We start from the raw sequence: 22,342 nt of genomic DNA on the forward strand, positions 1-22,342 counted from the left end.
TATGGGTATTGTACACAAATGTCCCATGTGTAGCAGGATGTTTAGCATTCATGATCTCTTCCTATTAAATACCTGGAGCACCCCCTTGTCACTGTGATTACTAAAAATGCCATGCATATTTCCAACTTCTTCCATAGGAAGTGGTATCATTTCTGGTAGAATAAACATCCTTGTCCCACTGAACTGCTATGTCACCTCTGTTGTAGGTTAAGTTTTAAACTACAAAAGGGTCTGTTCCTGGGCTCTCTAAACTGTTCTATCCTAAACTCATGCTAATACAACTGGCTTTAATTAAACCATATATTTATAATAATCCATAATATCTGGTATAGAAGTCTTACTACCCTATTAATAATTGTCTTGGCCAATCTTTTTCATGTATGTTAGATCTGATTGTTAAATTGAATAGCTCAGTTTGGGGAGGACTGCCATCTTTGATACTGAGTTCTCTTCATGAATTTGATATATACATCTTCTCATTGAACATCCACTTATTTATTATTTTTACATATGCTTTCATAATTTATCCATAAAAATATATCTGTTGGAGATTTATTCCTAAGTACCTTGTGTGGTATAATATTAAAAATTTTATTTTTAATCTATTTGTTGCTGGTACATAGTTGGCACATTAAAAACAGGTTTTTTAAGGGAACTAAGTCCTAGGATAATGTTGGATTCTGGAAGAAATTTATGTTGTCATATTCTTTGTTTTAAAAACTTCTGATACCTAATTTAAATGTTTTAATATATTTCTCATCTGTTTAATACTAGATTAAACTTTCACCGGATTTTTTTACTGAGCTAGTCATATACTATAAAATTCACTCTTTTAACATGAAATGGTTTTTAGTATATTCAGAGCTGCACAACCATCACTGTTATCTAATTTCAGAATATTTTTATCATCCCTCAAAGAAGTTCCATACTCATTAGCTGTCACTCCCCAGCTCCTTAGTACCCCAGCCCCTGGCAACCACCAATATGCTGTGAACTTGCCTATTCTGACCTTTCATATAAACGTGGCCTTTTGTGTCTGGCTTATTTCACTTAGCATATTTTCAAGTTTCATCCATGTTATAGCATGTGTATTTCTTTTTTATTGATAAATACAATTCCATTGAATGAATATAGGAAATTTTTTTCATTTATTCATCAGCTGATGGGCATTTGGGATGTTTTACTTTTTGATAATTATGAATAATGCTACAGTAGACAGCTGTGTACAAGTTTTTCTGTGCATATGTTTTGAATATTCTTCTGTGTATACCTAGGAGTGGAACAGCTATGTCATAAAGAAAACTCCAACTTTTTGAAAAATACATTTCTCTTTAATGTTTATTATAATTATCATATAAAATTATCAGGTTTCTGGTTATATAAATAATAATGATATTCTTGTATTTCATAAACATTTCCTTGCAGATATCATGGGCATGTCAAGTAGGTAATTCTTGGAAATACATTATTTTGTTTGCAAGGTGTGTCTTAATGAAATTCAAACTTGGTTGCAGTAGCTGCATATAATATTTTCTTAAAAACTCAAAACAACTTCAAATTTACAGAAAAGTTACATGTACAATAAAAAACTATTTTTCGTGAACAATTTGAGAGTAACTTACTGACATGATGCCATCTTGCACCAAGTATTTTAGTGGTATTTCCTTCAAACAGGGACACTCAACATAACCAAAGTGAAGTCTAAAATTCAGGAAATTGACATTGATATATTGCTACCATTTAATCCCTAGATCCCATTGAAGTTTCACTGGTTGTCCCAATAATATCCTTTATAGCAAAATTTCACTTCACATTGTCATGTCTCTTTAAGTCTCCCTGAATCTGGAAAATCTCCTCAATCTGTGATTATCACAGTAATAAACTTGTTTTTCTAATTGGGTTCTATTAGGCACATAATTCTGTATGTTCCATTATTGATAATGTTCACTTTGATCACTTAATTAGGTGGTATCTTCCACCCTAATTATTCTTTTTTCTTTTGCATTTAAGAATATTCTGTGGGTAGGTACTTTAAAATTATGTAGCTACCATCCGCTTCCTCATCAAACTTTGAATTTATGACTTTATTTACATCAGTGTAGACTCACATTATAATTATATTCAGTGAGTTATAATACATCATTATCATTATTTATCTTCAAGGTCAAATTGTCCCAGATTTGGGCAGTAGGATTTCTTTCAACTTGACTTCTGTGCCATTCTGGCATATTCCCATCCCTCTTGGAGCACTTCCTTACTTTCTGGCACAAGATACTCCAGGCTTATTTTATACTTTGTCTGGCCCAGCTCTGGAGTCAGCCACTTCTTCAAGGAGCTCTGTTTCCTTTTAGTGCCACATTTGAAACAAAGATTTGGGTGCTAAGTGTGCTCACTGCTTTTCAGGTGTCACTGATTCTGAGACCCTCTCAATGGACAGAACTAGGAAATGTATGTATTCCTCCTATTCCATATTACAAGGTTCATTCTGTTTTTTTTCTTTTCCTATTTGTAACTTCTTTCTCTGACAGTGAGAAACCTAGCTCTCCTTATCCTTAATATATTTACTTACTTGATTAATCCCTCTGAATGCAACCAATTTCCCCCCAATGTCACTGCTTCCTAACCTCTGCAGATGCCCTTCTCACTCTGCAAATGTTTCAATACCCTATGCTCGGTCACTATCCCCTACACTCCCCCACCCATTGCATGTTTTCATTCTGCTCACAATCAGTTACCCAGTGTAGTCCTGACTTCCATATAGGCACCTTCTTCACCCTGCTCAGAATGCCATCCTGTTTTGGGCTGTCTACACTCCCACATGGTAGCTTTTCTCTGTCCATTCTGTTACAGCATTAACAGCTAGTTGCCCTCCCACATGGACATCCTCCTAATCTCACTTGTGCCCCAACATCTGGGAACAACCTGCTCCCCCATGTAAATACCCACTGTGACAGATTGTATTTTCAAAAGCTGGGCCATTATATATCCCATCTCATATGCTCTTAGAAGATTGATATTCCTCCATTGAGAAGTAGGGGGGGTCTCTGTTCTTTATCCTTAAATTTGAATGGACCGTTTAACTGCCTCAATCAGTGGAATGAGGTGAAATGCTGCTGCATGATTTTCTAGGGTAGAAGGCAACCCAGTATCTGCCTGGCTCTTTCTGTTTCTCTTTCTGGATGCTCAACCTTGGAATCCAGCCACCATGTTGTGAGGATGTTCAGACCACATGGAAAGCCCATGTGGAGAGGAATTGAAGCTCCCAGCTAAAAGCCATCATCAACTGCCAGACAATTGAGTGAATGAGCATTCAGATGATTTCAGCTCCAAGCCTTTGAGTTTTTCAACTGATATCCCATATATTGTAAAGAATAGATAAGCCATTCCTGCTGTGACCTATACAAATTCCTGACCCATATATATCTGGATAGAGAACATATGATTATTGCTGTTTTAAGCCATTAAGTTTTGGAGTAATCTATTATATGGCCAAAGTAACTAGAACACCTCTCTCATACTGCTCTGGGTCAGAAAAAGCTGCTTATGTGTTCTCTTCACCCCTTTTGGTCTCCTGCTGCACAGCAAAATGTCTTCCTTCACATATATCCTCCTTCATTGTGCTTGGGTTCCAATTTAGTATACCTCTCTGCCCTCCTGTGCTGGCTTCCTTATTCTGTCCTGGCTTTGAAAACCCATGCTGAGTGTCTTAAGGCAATGGTTAATAGGCACATATCTACAATCCCTAAGAGAAAGGAAACTCGTAACATGAACCCCTGTTTACCTTGGTACCCTGCCTGGGGATATTTTTCTGACTATGGAATGTGAGCTAGAGTCTACACAAAGCATGGTGGTCCCACTGGGCTGAGGAACAGAGATCAGAGTTCAGGCAGATGAAGGAGCTAGAATCTGCAGGGCACTGGGAGATAAAGAGCACCAAAAATTGCAAACACATGAGTAAATATGGAAGTTTATATGTTCTTGGTAATTCCTTTAAAGAATAACTGATTGAGCCAAACAATATGTAAGATGAAGTTCATATTTGTAGAAGTAAAAGATGTGACAAAGTTCAACAGATGTGTGGCTCTAAATTGAATTACACTGTTATAAAGTTATAAAGAAAACAATAGGCAAATCTACAATTGTTATTAGAGATTTTAGTAATTAGTAGAACAATTAGAAAATTAGTAAAAATATAAAAGATCTGATGCTACACCCAACATATGCAGAGTACATATTCTCAAGTACATATGGAATGTTCACAAGGACAGACTGTAAGTAAGGTGGGCCACAAAATTTCTCAATATTGTTCAAAAGATTAAACTTTACAGAGTGTGTTCTCTGACCACAAAAAAATTAAATTAGAAATCAATGAAATATCTAGAAAAATTCTCATATATTAGGAAATTAACACCCTTCTAAATATTAGACTACAGGGGAAATTAGAGGGTATTCTGAACTACATGATAACAAAAGCATAAAATACTAAAATTTGTGAATGCAGCTAACAGTTCTTATAAGGAAATTTATAGCTTTAAATACCTATTTTAGAAAACAAAAAAAATTTTAAATGAATAACCTAAGTTTCTATCTTAAGATATTAGGAGAGTAAATTCAAAATGAAAGAAATAAGAGCAAAACTTAGTAAGAGAAAATAGAAAATGAACAAATCGAGTTAATTCTTTGAAAAGATTAATAATTAATAAGCCCTTGTGATACCAGTTAAGAAAAAGCAAGAAAACACAAATTACAAATATCAGGAATGGAAGACAGGACAATACTACACATCCTTAAAAAATGAGAAGAATATTAACAGAATAATATTAACAATTTTATGTCAAGAAATGCTGTAGCTGAAATGAAATGGACAAATTCCTCAAAAATCTTAATAGTTGTAAAATTCTTGCAAAACTTGAATTAAACAACTTACAGAGAAAGCTCTAGGCCTAAGTTGTTTCACTACTAAATTCTGTCATATATTTGTGGAAGACATAACAGTCACACACTTTTTCCAATAAAAGGGGGCATTTTCAATTCACTTTTGGGGGCCAGCATAATATTCATGCCAAAACATGACAAAAGACAATATAATAAAAGAAAATTATGAGGTGGGACTGCTACTATGGCAAAGTAGCTTGACAAATCTCCTTTCCAAAAAGCAGTAAAACTGTATAAAATGGTCAAAAGAAACCATTTCAAGGCTCTGAAACCCAAAGGTACATAACAAATAGAGTAGCAGTTATTCATCACAAGAACTTTGAGTTAAGAACAGTGAGAGTCTGTTCTACTACAAAGGGAAAACTACCAGCTTTACCACCAGAAAGGGCACAATAATTTGGAGTGAAACTTGGACAAACCCTATACTGAACAGTATTGTCAGTAACATTAAGCAAACTCAGTGGCATATGAACAAGGTTAAAAAAGACTTAAGATGGTTTTGAGTTGCAGTAGTGGCTGGGGCCAAAAAAAAAAAATGTATTGGCAGACTACCCAGAAATATATCAAGGACATCTGGGAAATAAGAAGACCCTAATAAGCTCTCCAAATATCCACTCAGGAGAGAACAGAGGGTCCAAGCTATCTATTTATTCCTGGCTGACATGAGTCAGCATGCAAATGCAGAGGAGATATGAGAGGGCAGAGAGATTAAAAGACAAGGCAGCCATAAAAAGACTTGAATTTCAACTAAGACAATGTAAATAGAAAACACTACTAAAAGAAAAAGAAATTTTGAATTGACTAAAAAGGCCAATTCATCAGGAAAATAAATCAATTACAAATGTATACCCATCTAACAACCAAGCCTTAGAGTACTCAAAGCAAAATATCTCAGAATTCAAAGGAGAAACAGACAACACAACACTTATAGTTGGAAACTTCAATACTCCACTCGCAATACTACACAGAAACTCAGCAAGGATATTGAAGAATTGAGCAACACTATCAACCAACCTGACCTGACTTTCCACCCAATGATAGGAGAATATACACTCTTCAAGTACATATAAAATAAGTCTTAAAAGTCTAAAAGGATTAATACAGGCTTACCTCAACAAAGAACAATCCCAAATGAACGGTATCAACTCACAATTAATGAAACTAGGAAAAGAGAAGAACAAGAGAGGCCCAAAGTCAGTAGAAGAAGGGACATAATAAAGATCAGACCAGAAATAAATAAAATTGAGAAGAATAAAACAATAGAAAAATCAATGAAAGCAGGAACTGGTTCTTTGAGAAAATAAACAAAATAGATCAACCTATAGCCAGATTTGTAAAGAAAACTGAGTGTACACACATTAAAAAAATCAGAAATAAGAAAGGAAAAACCACTACGGACATCACAGAAATACAAAGAATTATTAGAAAATACTATGAAAAATTATATGCTAACAAATTCGATAACCTAGAAGAAATGGACAAGTTTCTAGAAAAATACAACCTTCCAAGACTGACCCATGACAAAACAGAAAATCTGAACAACCCAATTACCAGCAACAAAATCAAATTGGTAATGAAAAAAACTTCTGAAGAACAACATTCCTGTACCAGATGGCTTCACTGCTGAATTCTACCAAACATTCAGTGGAGACCTAATACCCATGCTCCTTAAAGTTTTCCAAACAGTAGAAGAGGAAGGAATACTACCAAACTCATTCCATTAGGCCAGCATCACTCTAATACCAAAACCAGGCAAAGACAACAGAAAAAAAGAAAATTAGAGTAATATCCCTAATGCATATAGATGCAAAAAAATATTCAACAAAATATTAGCAAACCGAATTCAAAACTACATCAAAAAGATCATCCATCATGATCAAGCAGGATTTATTCCAGGAATGCAAGGATGGTACAATATTTGAAAATCCATCAACATCATACACCACATCAATAAAAAGGACAAAAATCACATCATCTCCATAGATATGGAAAAAGCAATCAACAAAATTCAACATCCATTCATGATAAAACTCTCAATAAAATGGGTACAGAGGACAAGTATCCTAACACATTAATGGCTATATATGACAAACTCATGGCCAACACCTTATTTAACAGTGAGAAGCTGAAAGCTTTTCCTTTAAGATCAGGAGCAAGACAAGGATGTCCACTCTCCCCACTTTTATTCAACATAGTTCTGGAGGTCCTAGGCAGAGCAATCAGACAACACATAAAAGGCATGCAGATTGGTAAGGAAGAAGTTAAACTGTCACTGTTTGCAGATGATACGATATTGTACATAAAAAACCCTAGAGCATTAACCCCAAAACTACCAGAACTAATAGCTGAATTCAGCAAAGTTGCAGGATACAAAATTAATACACAGAAATCTATGGCTTTCCTATACACTAACAATGAACATATAGAAAGAGAAATCAGCAAAACAATTTCATTCACAATTCCATAAAAAAAAAAAAACCTAGCAACAAACCTAGCCAAGGAAGTGAAAGACCTATACCCTCAAAATTACAAGGCACTCTTAAGAGAAATTAAAGAGGACACTAACAAATGGAATCTCACTCCATACTCTTGGCTAGGAAGAATTAATATTGTCAAAATGACTATCCTGCCTAAAGCAGTCTACAGATTCAATGCAATCCCTATCAAAATACAAACAGCATTCTTCAACGAACTGGAAAAAATAGTTCTAAAATATATATGAAACCACCAAAGATCCCGAATAGCCAAAGGAATCCTGAGAAGGAAAAATAAACTGGGGGGGATCTTGCTCCCAAACATCAAGCTCTACTATAAAGCCACAGTAATCAAGACAATTTGGTACTGGCACAGGAACAGAGCCACAGACCAATGGAACAGAATAGAGACTCCAGATATTAACCCAAACATATACGGTCAATTAATATATGATAAAGGAGCCATGGATATACAATGGGGAAATGACAGCCTCTTCAACAGCTGGTGTTGGCAAAACTGGATAGCTACATGTAAGAGAATGAAACTGGATCATTGTCTAACCCCATACACAAAAGCAAATTCAAAATGGATCAAAGACCTGAATGTAAGTCATGAAATCATAAAACTCTTAGAAAAAAACATAGGCAAAAGTCCCTTGGACATAAACATGAGCGACTTCTTCATGAACATATCTCCACGGGCAAAGGAAACAAAAGCAAAAATGAACAAGTGGGACTGTATCAAGCTGAAAAGCTTCTATACAGCAAAGGACACCATCAGTAGAACAAAAAAGGTATCCTACAGTATGGGAGAATATATTCATAAATGAGAGATCCGATAAAGGGTTCACGTCCAAAATATATAAAGACCTCACGCACCTCAACAAACAAAAAGCAAATAATCCAATTAAAAAATGGGCAGAGGATCTGAACAGAGGATCTGAACAGACAGTTCTCCAAAGAAGAAATTCAGATGGCCAACAGACACATGAAAAGATACTCCACATCGCTAGTCATCAGAGAAATGCAAATAGAAACCACAATGAGATATCACCTCACACCAGTAAGGATCGCCACCATCCAAAAGACAAATAACAACAAATGTTGGCGAGCTTGTGGAGAAAGGGGAACCCTCCTACACTGCTGGTGGGAATGTAAATTAGTTCAACCATTGTGGAAAGCAGTATGGAGGTTCCTCAAAAACTCAAAATAGAAATACCATTTGACCTAGGAATTCCACTTCTAGGAATTTACCGTAAGAATGCAGCAGCCCAGTTTGAAAAAGACAGATGCACCCCTATGTTTATTGCAGCACTACTTACAATAGCCAAGAAATGCAAGCAACCTAAGTGTCCATCAGAAGATGAGTGGATAAAGAAGATGTGGTACATATACACAATGGAATATTATTCAGCCTTAAGAAGAAAACAAATCCTACCATTCGCAACAACATGGATGGAGCTAGAGGGTATTATGCTCAGTGAAATAAGCCAGGCAGAGAAAGACAAGTACCAAATGATGTCACTCATATATGGAGTATAAGAACAATGAAAAAAACTAAAGGAACAAAACAGCAGCAGAATCACAGAACCCGAGAATGGACTAACAGTTACCAAAGGGAAAGGGACTGTGGAGGATGGGTGGGAAGGGAGGGATAAGCAGGGGAAAAAAGAAAGAGGGATTATGATTAGCATGTATAATGTGGAGGGAGGCATAGGGAGGGCTGTGCAACACAGAGAAGACAAGTAGTGATTCTACAGCATCTTACTACACTGATGGACAGTGACTGAAATGGGGTTTGTGGGGGGGACTTGGTGAAGGGTGAAGCCTAGTAAACATAATGTTCCTCATGTAATTGTAGATTAATGACACCAAAAAAAAAAAAGGCATCCAGATTGGTAAGGAAGAAGTTAAACTGTCACTGTTTGCAGATGATATGATATTGTACATAAAAAACCCTAAAGAATCCACCCTAAAACTACCAGGACTCATAGCTGAATTCAGCAAAGTTGTAGGATACAAAATTAATACACAGAAATCTGTTGCATTCCTATACACTAACAATGAACTAGCAGAAAGAAAAATCAGGGAAACAATTCCATTCACAATTACATCAAAAAGAATAAAATACCTAGGGATAAACCTAACCAAGAAAGTGAAAGACCTATATTCTGAAAACTACAAGACACTCATGAGAGAAATTAAAGAAGACACCAATAAATGGAAGTACATCCAGTGCTCATGGATAGGAAGAATTAATATTGTCAAGACAGCCATCCTACCTAAAGCAATCTACAGATTCGATGCAATGCCTATGAAGATATGAATGGCATTCTTCAACGAACTAGAATAAGTAGTTCTAAAATTCCTAAGGAACCACAGAAGACCCTGAATAGCCAAAGCACTCCTGAGAAGGAAGAATAAAGCTTGGGGGATTATGCTCCCTGACTTCAAGCTCTACTAGAAAGTCACACTAATCAAGACAATTTGGTACTGGCACAAGAACAGACCCATATAACAATGGAACAGAATAGAGAGCCCATATATAAACTCAAGGATATATGGTCAGTTAATATATGATAAAGAAGCTGTGGATATACAAAAGGGAAGTGACAGCCTCTTCAACAACTGGTGTTGGCAAAACTGGACAGCTATGTGTAAGAGAATGGAATTGGATTACTGTCTAACTCCATACACAAAAGTAAACTTGACATGGATCAAAGACCTGAATGTAAGTCATGAAACCATAAAACTCTTAGAAAAAAACATAGACAAAAATCTCTTGAAAATAAACATGAGCAACTTTTTCCTGAACGCATCTCCTCGGGAAAGGGAAACAAAAGCAAAAATGAACAAATGGGACTACATCAACCTAAAAAGCTTCTGTACAGCAAAGGACACCATCAGTAGAACAAAAAGGCACCTTACAGTATGAGAGAATATATTTTAAATGACTTATCCAACAAGGGGTTAATATCCAAAATATATAAAGAACTCACATGCCTCAACACCCAAAAAGCAAATAACCCAATTAAAAAATGGGCTGATGTTATGAACAGACACTTCTCCAAAGAAGAAATTCAGATGGCCAACAGGTACATGAAAAGATGCTTCACATTGCAAATTATCAGGGAAATGCAAATTAAAACCACAATGACATATCACCTCACACTAGTTAGGATGGCCAACATCCAAAAGACAACAAACAACGAATGCTGGCAAGGATGAGGAAGAAAGGAGAAACCTCCTACACTGTTGGTGGGAATGTAAATCAGTTCAACCATTGTGGAAAACAATATGGAGGTCCCTCAAAAAACTAAAAACAGAAATACCATTTGATACAGGAATTCCACTCCTAGGAATTTACCCAAAGAAAACAAGATCCCAGATTCAAATAGACACATGCACCCCTATGTTTATCACAACACTATTTACAATAGCCAAGATATGGAAGCAACCTAAATGCCCATCAGTAGATGAATGGATAAAGAAGCGGTGGTACATATACACAATGGAACATTATTCAGCTATAAGAAGAAGAAAAATCCTACTGTTTGCAACAACATGGATGGAGCTAGAGGGTACTATGCTCAGTGAAATAAGCCAGGTGGAGAAAGAAGTACCAAATGATTTCACTCATTTGTGGAGTATAACAAAGCAAAACTGAAGGAGCAAAACAGCAGCAGACATACAGATGCCAAGAAGGGATTAGCGGTGACCAAAGGGGAGCAGGTAGGGGAAGGCAGGTGGAGGGAGGAATGAGGAGGGGATTGAGGGGCATTATGTTTGGCATACATAGTGTGTGTGGGGGCATGGGGAAGGCAGTGCAGCTCAGAGAAGACAGGTAGTGACTTTGTGGCTTCTTCCTATGCTGATGGACAGTGACTGTGGTGGGGTGTGTGGGACTCAGTAACATGGGTGAATGTAGTGACCACAATGTTGCTCATGTGAAACCTTCATAAGATTGTATATCATTGATACCTTAATTAAGAAAAGAATGGAAATAGAAATAGTATGGAAACACTAATCATAAGAAAGCAGGAGTAGCCAGGTTGATATCAGCAAAGTAGATTTCAGAGCACAGAATATCCATCTACAAATAAGTGGGTAAACAAATGTGGTATATACATACAATGGGGTATCACGCAGTTTTTAAAAAGTGAAATTTTGACACTTGGCTCATGAGCCCTGAAGATGTTACTATAAGTGAAATAAGCCAGGCCAAATGCGCAAATATTATGTTTCCACTTACATGAGGTACCTAGAATAGGCAGATTCATTGAGACAGAAAGTAGAATAATGCTTGGCAGGGGCAGAGGGAAGAGTGGACTGTTTAATGGGTACAGAGTTTCAATTTGGAAAGAATAAAGTTCTAGCGATGGATAGGGATGATGGTTGCACAAGAATGTTAATGTATTTAAGGTCACTTAACTATACACTTTAAGATGGTACATTTTATGTATTTATAATTTTACCAAAATAGAAATATATTCTAAAAAGTGGGGGGAAAAGTGAAAGGTGGAGCAGTGGCTGCAGCATGTTATCCAAAAGATCTAGCTGAAGTCATTAAGCAAGGTTTAGTAAGCAAGGCTACACTAAAGAATAGATTTTCAGTGTAGACAAAACAGCCTTCTTTCAAAGAGGATGCCATCTAGGACTTTTCTACCATAGAACTCAAAGCCTGGTTTCACAGCTTCAAAGGACAGGCTGACTCTCTTATTAGGGACTAAGGGATATGGTGACTTTCAGTTTAAGCCAATGCTCATTTAACATTCTGAAATCTTAGAGCCCTTAAGAATTATGCTAAATCTAGTCTCCCTGTGCTCTATAAGAGGAACAACAAAGCCTAGATGACAGAACATCTGTTTAAAACATGGTTTACTGAATATTTTAAAGCCACTGATGAGATCTACTGCTCAGAAGAAAAGACTCCTTTCAAAATATTACTGCTCACTGACAATGCACCTGGTTGCCCAAGAGCTGTGATGGAGATGGACAGTGAGATTTATGTTGTTTTCATGCCTGCTCACATAATATCTGTTCTGCAGCCCATGGATCAAGGAGTAATTTTGACTTTCAACTCTCATTAAGAAATACCTTTCCTATAAGATTAAAGATGGCAGCATGAGAGGAGAGACAGAGGCTTCCTCCTAAAACTGGATACAATTAGAAAATTTAATTGGCACAACTAATCCTGAGAGAGCAACAGGAAAGAGGACGGCGTCAAACTGCACACACCCGGAGAAAAGACCAGACCTCACCGAACGGGGTAACGTACCAGAGCTGTGGCTCTGTGGGACCCGAGCCCCTCCTCCACCCCAGCTCACCGGCGGGAGGAAGAGCAATGGAGCACGGAGGGAGTGGAAGGCTTGGAACTTCTGAATATCTAGCTCCCAAGATATGCGCTGGGAGCACAAACCTACATTTCATGGTACTTTCATTGAGACTCGCATGACTACCGGGTTGGAAAGTTAATACAGGCAGAGTACCTGGGGAGACTGGGATTCTGGCTGCTTGTGGAAAGCAGGGATACATATCCAGCTGCTCTGGGACAAAAACTTATACCTGTGTGCCCGGCCCACTGGCTCAGGCACTGAAGACAGGCACAGGAGCCAGGAGGCGGGAAATAGCCCTTTCCTCCCCCCAGGTACTAGTACCGCTCCCCTGCGAACCCCAACATTGCTTCAGAGGCTGAGCAGCTCCAGAATAGAGCTTCTGGATATTAGAGGGCACGATATACAAATATGAAATGCCAAAGGAAACTTGTCCAGAGTAAAATTATTAATACAACTCCCGAGAAAGATTTAAATCATATGGACCTTGTCACACTTCCTGAAACGGAGTTCCAAATAAAAATCATCAACATTCTAAATGGAGGTACAGAAAGACATCCAAAAACTCAGGAATGAATTCAGGTCAGAGATCCAATCATTGAAGAGCACAATGGAGGGTATTAAAAGCAAGTTGGATACGGTGGAGGAGACAATAAATGAAACAGAAACTAGATAAGAGGAATAAAAGAAGCTGAGGCACAGAGAGAAAAAAGGATCTCTAAAAATGAAAGAATATTGCGAGAACTGTGTGACTAATCCAAGCGGAACAATATTCGCATTATAGGGATACCAGAAGAAGAAGAAGAGAGAGAAAGGGATAGAAAGTGTCTTTGAGGAGGTAGTTGCTGAAAACTTTCCAAATCTGGGGAAGGACATAGTCTGTCAGGCCATGGAGATCCACAGATCCCCCAACACAAGGGACGCAAGGAAGACAACACGAAGACACATAGTAATTAAAATGGGAAAGATCAATGATAAGGACAGACTGTTAAAAGCATCCAGAGGCAGAAATAAGATCACATACACAGGAAAGCCCATCAGGCTAACATCAGACTTCTCTGCAGAAACCTTACAGGCCAGAAGGGAGTGGCATGATATATTTAATGCCATGAAGCAGAAGGGCCTGGAACCAAGATTACTTTATCCAGCAAGATTATCATTAAAATTTTTTTTAATTTTGGTATCATTAATCTACAATTACATGAAGAATATTATGTTTACTAGGCCCCCACCATACACCAAGTCCCCCACCCACATACCCCTTCACAGTCACTGTCCATCTGCGTAGTAAGATGCTGTAAAATCACTACTTGTATTCTCTGTGTTGCACAGCCCTCCCCGTGCCCCCCATGCACTATACATGCTAATCATAGTGCCCTCTTCCTTTTTCCCTGCCCTTATCCCTCCCTTCCCTCCCATCCTCCCCAGTCCCTTTCCCTTTGGTAACTATTAGTCCATTCATGGGTTCTGTGATTCTGCTGCTGTTTTGTTCCTTCAGTTTTCCTTTGTTCTTATACTCCACATATGAGTGAAACCATTTGGTACTTGTCTTTCTCCACCTGGCATATTTCACTGAGCATAATACCCTCTAGCTCCATCCATGTTGTTGTGAATGGTAGAATCTGTTTTTTTCTAATGGGTGCGTAATATTCCATTGTGTATATGTACCACATCTTCTTTATCCATTCATCTACTGATGGACATATAGGTCGCTTCCATATCTTGGCTATTGTAAACAGTGCAGCGATAAACATAGGGGTGCATCTGTCTTTTTCAAACTGGAGTGCTGCTTTCTTAGGGTAAATTCCTAGAAATGGAATTCCTGGGTCAAATGGTATTTCTATTTTGAGCATTCTGAGGAACCTCCATACTGCTTTCCACAATGGTTGAACTAATTTACATTCCCACCAGCAGTGTAGGAGGGTTCCCCTTTCTCCACAACCTCGCCAACATTTGTTGTTGTTTGTCTTTTAGACGATGGTGGTCCGTACTGGTGTGGGTGATATCTCATTGTGGTTTTAATTTGCATTTCTCAGACGATGTGGAGCATCTTTTCATGTGTCTGTTGGCCATCTGAATTTCTTCTTCAGAGAACTGTCTATTCAGCTCCTCTGCCCATTTTTTATTGGATTATTTGCTTTTTGTTTGTTGTGTGTGAGCTCTTTATATATTTTAGATGTCAACCCTTTATTGGATCTGTCATTTATGAATATATTCTCCCATACTGTAGGATACCTTGTTGTTCTATTGATGATGTCCTTTGCTGTACAGAAGATTTTTAGCTTGATATTGTCCCATTTGTTCATTTTTGCTTTTGTTTCCCTTGCCCGGGGAGATATGTTCAAGAAGAGGTCACCCATGTTTATGCCTAAGAGATTTTTGCCTATGTTTTTTTCTAAGAATTTTATGGTTTCATGACTTACATTCAAGTCTTTGATCCATTTCGAATTTACTTTTGTGTATGGTGTTAGACAGTGATCCAGTTTCATTCACTTACATGTAGCTGTCCAATTTGCCAGCACCATCTGTTGAAGAGACTGTCATTTCCCCATTGTATGTCCATGGCCCCTTTATCAAATATTAGTTGACCATGTATGTTTGGGTTAATGTTTGGAGTCTCTATTCTGTTCCAATTGTCTGTGGCTCTGTTCTTGTGCCAGTACCAAATTGTCTTGGTTACTGTGGCTTTGTAGTAGAGCTTGAAGTTGGGGAGTGAGATCCCTCCCACTTTATTCTTCCTTCTCAGGATTGCTTTAGCTATGCGGGGTCTTTGGTGTTTCCATATGAATTTTTGAACTATTTGTTCCAGTCCATTGAAGAATGCTGTTGGTAGTTTAATAGGGATTACATCGAATCTGTATATTGCTTTAGGCAGGATAGCCATTTTGACAATATTAATTCTTCCTAGCCAGGAGCATGGGAAGAGTTTCCATTTGTTAGTGACCTATTTAATTTCTCTTAAGAGTGTCTTATAGTTTTCAGGGTATAGTCTCTCACTTCCTTGGTTAGGTTTATTCCTAGGTATTTTATTCTTTTTGATGCTATTGTGAATGGAATTGTCTTCCTGATTTCTCTATTAGTTTATTGTTAGTGTATAGGAAAGCCACAGATTTCTGTGTGTTATTTCTGTATCCTGCAACTTTGCTGAATTCCGATATTAGCTCTAGTAGTTTCGGAGTGGAGTCTTTAGAGTGTTTTATGTACAATATCAAGTCATCTGCAAATAGTGACAGTTTAACTTCTTTACCAATCTGGATTCCTTCTTTTTCTTTGTTTTGTCTAATTGCCATGGGTAGGTCCTCCAGTCCTATGTTGAATTAACAGTGAGGAGAGTGGGCATCCCTGTCTTGTTCCCGATCGCAGAGGAAAAGCTTTCAGCTTCTCGCTGTTCAGTATGATGTTGGCTGTGGGTTTATCATACATGGCCTTTATTATGTTGAGGTACTCGCCCCCTATACCCATTTTGTTGAGAGTTTTTATCTTGAATGGATGTTGAATTTTATCTAATGCTTTTTCAGCATCTATGGAGATGATCATGTGGTTTTTGTCTTTCTTATTGTTGATGTGGTGGATGATGTTGATGGATTTTCGAATGTTGTACCATCCTTGCATCCCTGTGATGAATCCCACTTGGTCATGGTGTATGATCCTCTTGACGTAGTTTTGAATGCAGTGTGCTAATATTTTGTTGAGTATTTTTGCATCTACGTACATCAGGGATATTGATCTGTAGTTTTCTTTTTTGGTGGGGTCTTTGCCTGGTTTTGGTATTAGGGTGATGTTGGCTTCATAGAATGAGTTTGGGTGTATTCCCTCCTCTTCTATTTTTTGGAAAACTTTAAGGAGAATGGGTATTATGTCTTCTCTGTATGTCTGATAAAATTCTGAGGTAAATCCATCTGGCCCGGGGGTTTTGTTCTTGGGTAGTTTTTTGATTACCACTTCAATTTCGTTGCTGGTAATTGGTCTGTTTAGATTTTGTTTCTTTCTGGGTCAGTCTTGGAAGGTTGTATTTTTCTAGGACGTTGTCAATTTCTCCTAGGTTTCCCAGCTTGTTAGCATATAGGTTTTCATAGTGGTCTCTAATAATTCTTTGTATTTCTGTGGGGTCCGTCGTGATTTTTCCTTTCTCATTTCTGATACTGTTGATTTGTGTTGACTCTCTTTTCCTCTTAATATGTGTGGCTAGAGTCTTATCTATTTTGTTTATTTTCTCGAAGAACCAGCTCTTGTTTTCATTGATTTTTGCTATTGTTTTATTCATCTCAGTTTTATTTATTTCGTCTCTGGTCTTTATTATGTCCCTGCTTCTGCTGACCTTAGGCCTCATTTGTTCTTCTTTTTCCAATTTCGATAATTGTGACATTAGACCATTCACTTGGGATTGTTCTTCCTTCTTTAAATATGCCTGGATTGCTATGTACTTTCCTCTTAAGACTGCTTTTGCTGCGTCCCACAGAAGGTGGGGCTTTGTGTTGTTGTTGTCATTTGTTTCCATATATTGCTGGATCTCCATTTTGATTTGGTCATTGATCCATTGATTATTTAGGAGCATGTTGTTAAGCCTCCATGTGTTTGTGAGCCTTTTTGCTTTCTTTTTTCAATTTATTTCTAGTTTTATGCCTTTGTGGTCTGAAAAGTTGGTTGGTAGGATTTCAATCTTTTGGAATTTTCTGAGGCTCTTTTTGTGGCCTAGTATGTGGTCTATTCTGGAGAATGTTCCATGTGCACTTGAGAAGAATGTGTATCCTGTTGTTTTTGGATGTAGAATTCTACAGATGTCTATTAGGTCCATCTGTTCTAGTGTGTTGTTCAGTGCCTCTGTGTCCTTACTTATTTTCTGTCTGGTGGATCTGTCCTTTGGAGTGAGTGGTGTGTTGAAGTCTCCCGTAATGAATGCATTGCAGTCTATTTCCTCCTTTAATTCTGTTAGTATTTGTTTCACATATATTGGTGCTCCTGTATTGGGTGCATATATGTTTATAATGGTTATATCCTCTTGTTGGACTGAGCCCTTTATCGTTATGTAGAGTCCTTCTTTATATGTTGTTACTTTCTTTGTTTTGAAGTCTATGCTGTCTGATACTAGTATTGCAATACCTGCTTTTTTCTCCCTGTTGTTTGCATGAAATGTGTTTTTCCATCCCTTGAGTTTTAATCTGTGCATGTCTTTGGGTTTGAGGTGAGTCTCTTGTAAGCAGCATATAGATGGATCTTGCATTATTATACATTCTATTACTCTGTGTGTTTTAATTGGTGCATTCAGTCCATTTACGTTTAGGGTGATTATTGAAAGGTATGTACTTATTGCCATTGCAGGCTTTAGATTCGTGGTTACCAAAGGTTCAAGGTTAGCTTCTTTAGTATCTTACTGTCTAACTTAACTCACTTATTGAGCTATAATAAACACAGTCTGTTGATTATTTCTCTCCCTTCTTATTCCTCCTCCTCCATTCTTCATATGTTCGGCATTTTGTTCTGTGCTCTTTTTAGGAGTGCTCCCATCTAGAGCAGTCCCTCTAAGATACCCTGTAGAGGTGGTTTGTGGGAGGCAAATTCCCTCAACTTTTGCTTGTCTGGGAATTGTTTAATCCCTCCTTTATATTTAAAAGATAATCGTGCTGGATACAGTATCCTTGGTTCAAGGCCCTTCTGTTTCATTGCATTAAATATATCATGCCATTCTCTTCTGTCCTGTAAGGTTTCTGTTGAGAAGTCTGATGATAGCCTGATGGGTTTTCCTTTGTAGATGACGTTTTTTCTCTCTCTCTGGCTGCCTTTAATGCTCTGTCTTTGTCCTTGATGTTTGCCATTTTAATTATTATGTGTCTTGGTGTTTTCCTCTTTGGGTCCCGTCTCTTGGGAGTTCTGTGTGCCTCTGTATTCTGAGCAACTATTCCCTCCCCCAGTTTGGGGAAGTTCTCAGCAATTATTTCTTCCAAGACATTTTCTATCCCTTTTTCTCTCTCTTCTTCCTCTTGTACCCCTATAATGCGGATATTGTTCCTTTTGGATTGGGCACACAGTTCTCTTAATATTGTTTCATTCCTGGAGATCCTTTTATCTCTCTCTGCATCAGCTTCTATGCTTTCCTATTCTCCAGTTTCTATTCCATCAATGGCCTCTTGCATCTTATCCATTCTGCTTATAAATCCTTCCAGAGTTCGTTTCATTTCTGTAATCTCCCTTCAGACGTCTGTAATCTCCCTCTGGACTTCATCACTTATCTCTTGCATATTTCTCTGCAGCTCTGTCAGCATGTTTATGATTCTTATTTTGAAATCTTTTTCAGGGAGACTGGTTAGGTCTGCCTCTGCAGATCCTTTCTCAGGTGTTGTTTGAAGTATCTTGGACTGGACCAGATTTTTTTGCCTTTTCACGGTGATAGCAGTGGCTGTAGGCAGGTTGCAGGTGTGTCAGCTGGGAGATGAAAGTTCTCTCCTGCTTGCTGGATGCCTTACCCTTCCCCGCTGCCTGTGACAGTTACCCGCACTCCTGGAGCAGCCACCGGTTTAGTCCCCTAAGCTGCTGTGGGCGGGGTGTCCATCTGATCAGCGTGGAGCCCTGCAGGGAGTGGCAGGCATGCCAGGTGTGCTCCTCCATGCTAGCGGCGCCCCTGCCAGGCAGCTCTGTGCCAGCAGCGGCCTTTGGGTCTGGCCCGGGCAGCTGTGCCTTGGGCTGGGATTCCAGTTGGCTGCTGGGAGCACACCTGCTCCCTCTGGCTCTGCTGCAGGTGCGCATGGGCCTCTACTGGGCTCCTCTGGCTGCCCTGCCACCAGTGCATGCAAGCCACGCCCGGGATGTTCGGTCGCGCCGCTGCCGGCTTGCACAAGCCTCTCCTGGTCTCCTCTGGTGCCGTTGGCGCACAGATCTGCTCTTGGTCCCTTCCGGCCCCACCGTCCTTGACACGTGCTGCCACTCTCCTGCTACTGGGCCGGTGTGTCGGGGTCCACGCCAGTTGGAGGAACAACTGGCAGGCTGCTTATTGCTGTGAGGGGCTTCACAGCTGCACTGCCTCCCCGGGGTTTAGGGCGCCTAAGTTTCCCCGAGATTCCCAGTTGCTGGCTATGTGTGCCGCGACAACTTTGTCCAGCTATGGGGTCTCTGTCTCTTTAAGACTTGCAGAAAGCACTCACTTTTCTTTTGTCTCAGGGGCGCCGGTTTCAGGGACCTGCCCACAGGTTTTGCTTTTCCATTTCTCTAATATCCAGCACCCCATGCACCTTGTGTCTGCGTTCTGGGTGCAGATTTCTAGAGCTGGTTGTTTAGCAGTCCTGGGCTTTCACTCCCTCCCCGTTCCGACTCCTTGTTTCCTGCCGGGTTCTGGGGTGGGGGAGTGTTTGGGTCCTGCCTGGCTGCAGCTTGTTTCTTACCCCCTTCATGTGATGCTGAGTTCTCACAGATGTAGATGTATCCTGGCTGTTGTACTGCATCCACTGGTGTCTCTTTTAGGAATACTTGTATTTATTGTATTTTCATAAATATATATGTTTTGGGGAGGAGTTTTCCTTTGAACTACTCATGCCGCCATCTTCCCGTGATTCCCAAATAGACTAAATATTGAAATCAAATCTGGTTGCTTTCAACCTTCATGATTTTAACAGAGATTGAAGTTCATCTAAATATTTGGGTATGGTATTTTCTTCTAGGAAGTTGATCAAAATGCCACTGAAAAAGTCCAGGCAATGTTCACAGCCATTGACGAGCTCTTGTATGAGCAGAAGTTGAGTGTACATACTGAGCGTCTATACGAAGAGTGCCAACAGTGGACACGTAGCTTTCCTCACCTCAGGTACTGAATCCCTAGAGTTGACGTGTATTCCTGGCTAATACTGAAATTTGAGAAGCAGAGCTCCAACAATGTATTCTTACATCATTATGGGCATGATTCTGAAGAATGTAAATAAGGCCAGGTGGTATAAAGCCTCAGCTAGAGAAAACTCAAGTTGATGTAAGTTTCTCAGAGTTTTCATAAATACTAATATGTATATGTTGTCCCAGTCAAATAGAGTAATTTCTATACAAGTAGCTGAGATCTGTGTATTGTGGCTGTCTAAAGAGCACTTCTTTTGAACAAGAGGGTTAGAACATGTATTTATTTACAGTCTTGTCTACAAGTAAATTCTTATGTATACTTGGTCTTGGTAGCAGACAAGGACATAGGCTTTATGTCTTATGTTTATGCAGTTTAGAAACTGCATTAGTTACTATCCATATTTAAAATCTGTTAAGCTTCATTTTCTTAATAATATAATTCATTTTCACTAATTTGGCCTGGCTTTCACTCATTTTGGCAGATTTAATGAAGATTATAATTGAGGATGGAGGGCAAATTTGCAATAGTTTGCTCAGTTTCCTTGGGTTTTGGGGGGGCTAGGGGGCTATAACTTTATCTTTTCTGTCTACATTCTATGGAAGAGATATATACCTGTGATAAGGCTCTGGATTCATATTTTCTCTCAAGAACTATTATCAGTATCAGACCAAGTGTGGACTTAGCCTAGACTTCTATTTTAGAGCCATCAAATTTGTACCAAAAACATTTACATTTTGTATGTATGCCAGGTGAAGGTGCGTAATTGTCTCTTTTGTTCTTTATCTTGAAGAATTCTGGGTAAGCAGATAATCACTCCAAACGAAGGTTATGGACTGTATCCTAGATCCCCTTCTGCTGTGTCAGCTTCGTATAAGGCAACACTATCTTGGGAAAGAGATTCTACTACGTAAGTATTCCAATATGTAAGTATTTATGTATCCTAATGTGCCAGTATTATATTCTACCAGTTATACTAAGGGATTAAAATACTTCTCCCCACTTATTGGTATTTTTAAAGCTTGGGAAATTCTGTAAGCTTGTCTGGAATCTTTGTGCATATTAGAATTCAATATAATTTTTTATTCAAAAAGTAAGACATTGCTGTAAAAAACAGTGTGGAGGTTCCTCAAAACACTAAAAACAAATACCATTCAATCCAGTAATTCCATTTCTAGGAAATTTACCCTAAGAAAACAAAAATCTCTGATTCAAAAATATGTACGCATCCCTATGTTTAACAGCACAGTATTTTTAATAGCCAAGATATGGAGGCAACCTAAGTGTCCATCAGTAGGTGATTGGATAAAGAAGATGTGATACATACACACATTGGAATATTATTCAGCCATAAAAGGCAAACAAATCCTGCCATTTGCAACAACATGGATGGATCTAGAGGGTAGTATGCTTAGTGAAGTAAGCCAGGTGGAGAAAGATAAATACCATATGATTTCACTTATTTGTGGAATATAAAAACAAAGCAAAAGAGAAGAAACAAAACAGCAATAGACTCATAGACAGTGAAAAATGACTAGTGGTTACTAAGGGGGAGAGGGAGAAGGGAGAAAAGGAGAGACATAAAGGGGCACAATTCATAGTCACAATATAAGTTAGTCATGGGGACAGTAGTACAGTATGGAGAATATAATCAATGATTCTGTAACATCTCTCTGTGTTGATAGATAGTAACTGCACTAGAAGGAGTGAGGACTTAACATTATAGGTAACTGTTGAACCACTGTGTTGTACATTTGAAACCAATATAAGATTGTGTATCAATGATA

General features: G+C 38.5%; 1 protein-coding gene across 6 annotated transcripts in view; it reads left to right on the forward strand.

The window, feature by feature from the left end:
* The window catches only part of FAM149B1 (family with sequence similarity 149 member B1), a 78,987-nt gene that overhangs the window by 12,715 nt on the left and 43,930 nt on the right, over positions 1 to 22,342 (forward strand). For all 6 annotated transcript variants that reach the window (XM_036928673.2, XM_036928676.2, XM_036928674.2 and 3 more), the window contains 2 exons: positions 20,392 to 20,534; positions 21,349 to 21,465. In XM_036928673.2, coding sequence (XP_036784568.2) covers positions 20,392 to 20,534; positions 21,349 to 21,465 — 260 coding nt within the window. The remainder of the gene's footprint in view (positions 1 to 20,391; positions 20,535 to 21,348; positions 21,466 to 22,342) is intronic.

Source organism: Manis pentadactyla, chromosome 8, assembly GCF_030020395.1.
Source record: "Manis pentadactyla isolate mManPen7 chromosome 8, mManPen7.hap1, whole genome shotgun sequence".
Classification (NCBI taxonomy): domain Eukaryota; kingdom Metazoa; phylum Chordata; class Mammalia; order Pholidota; family Manidae; genus Manis; species Manis pentadactyla.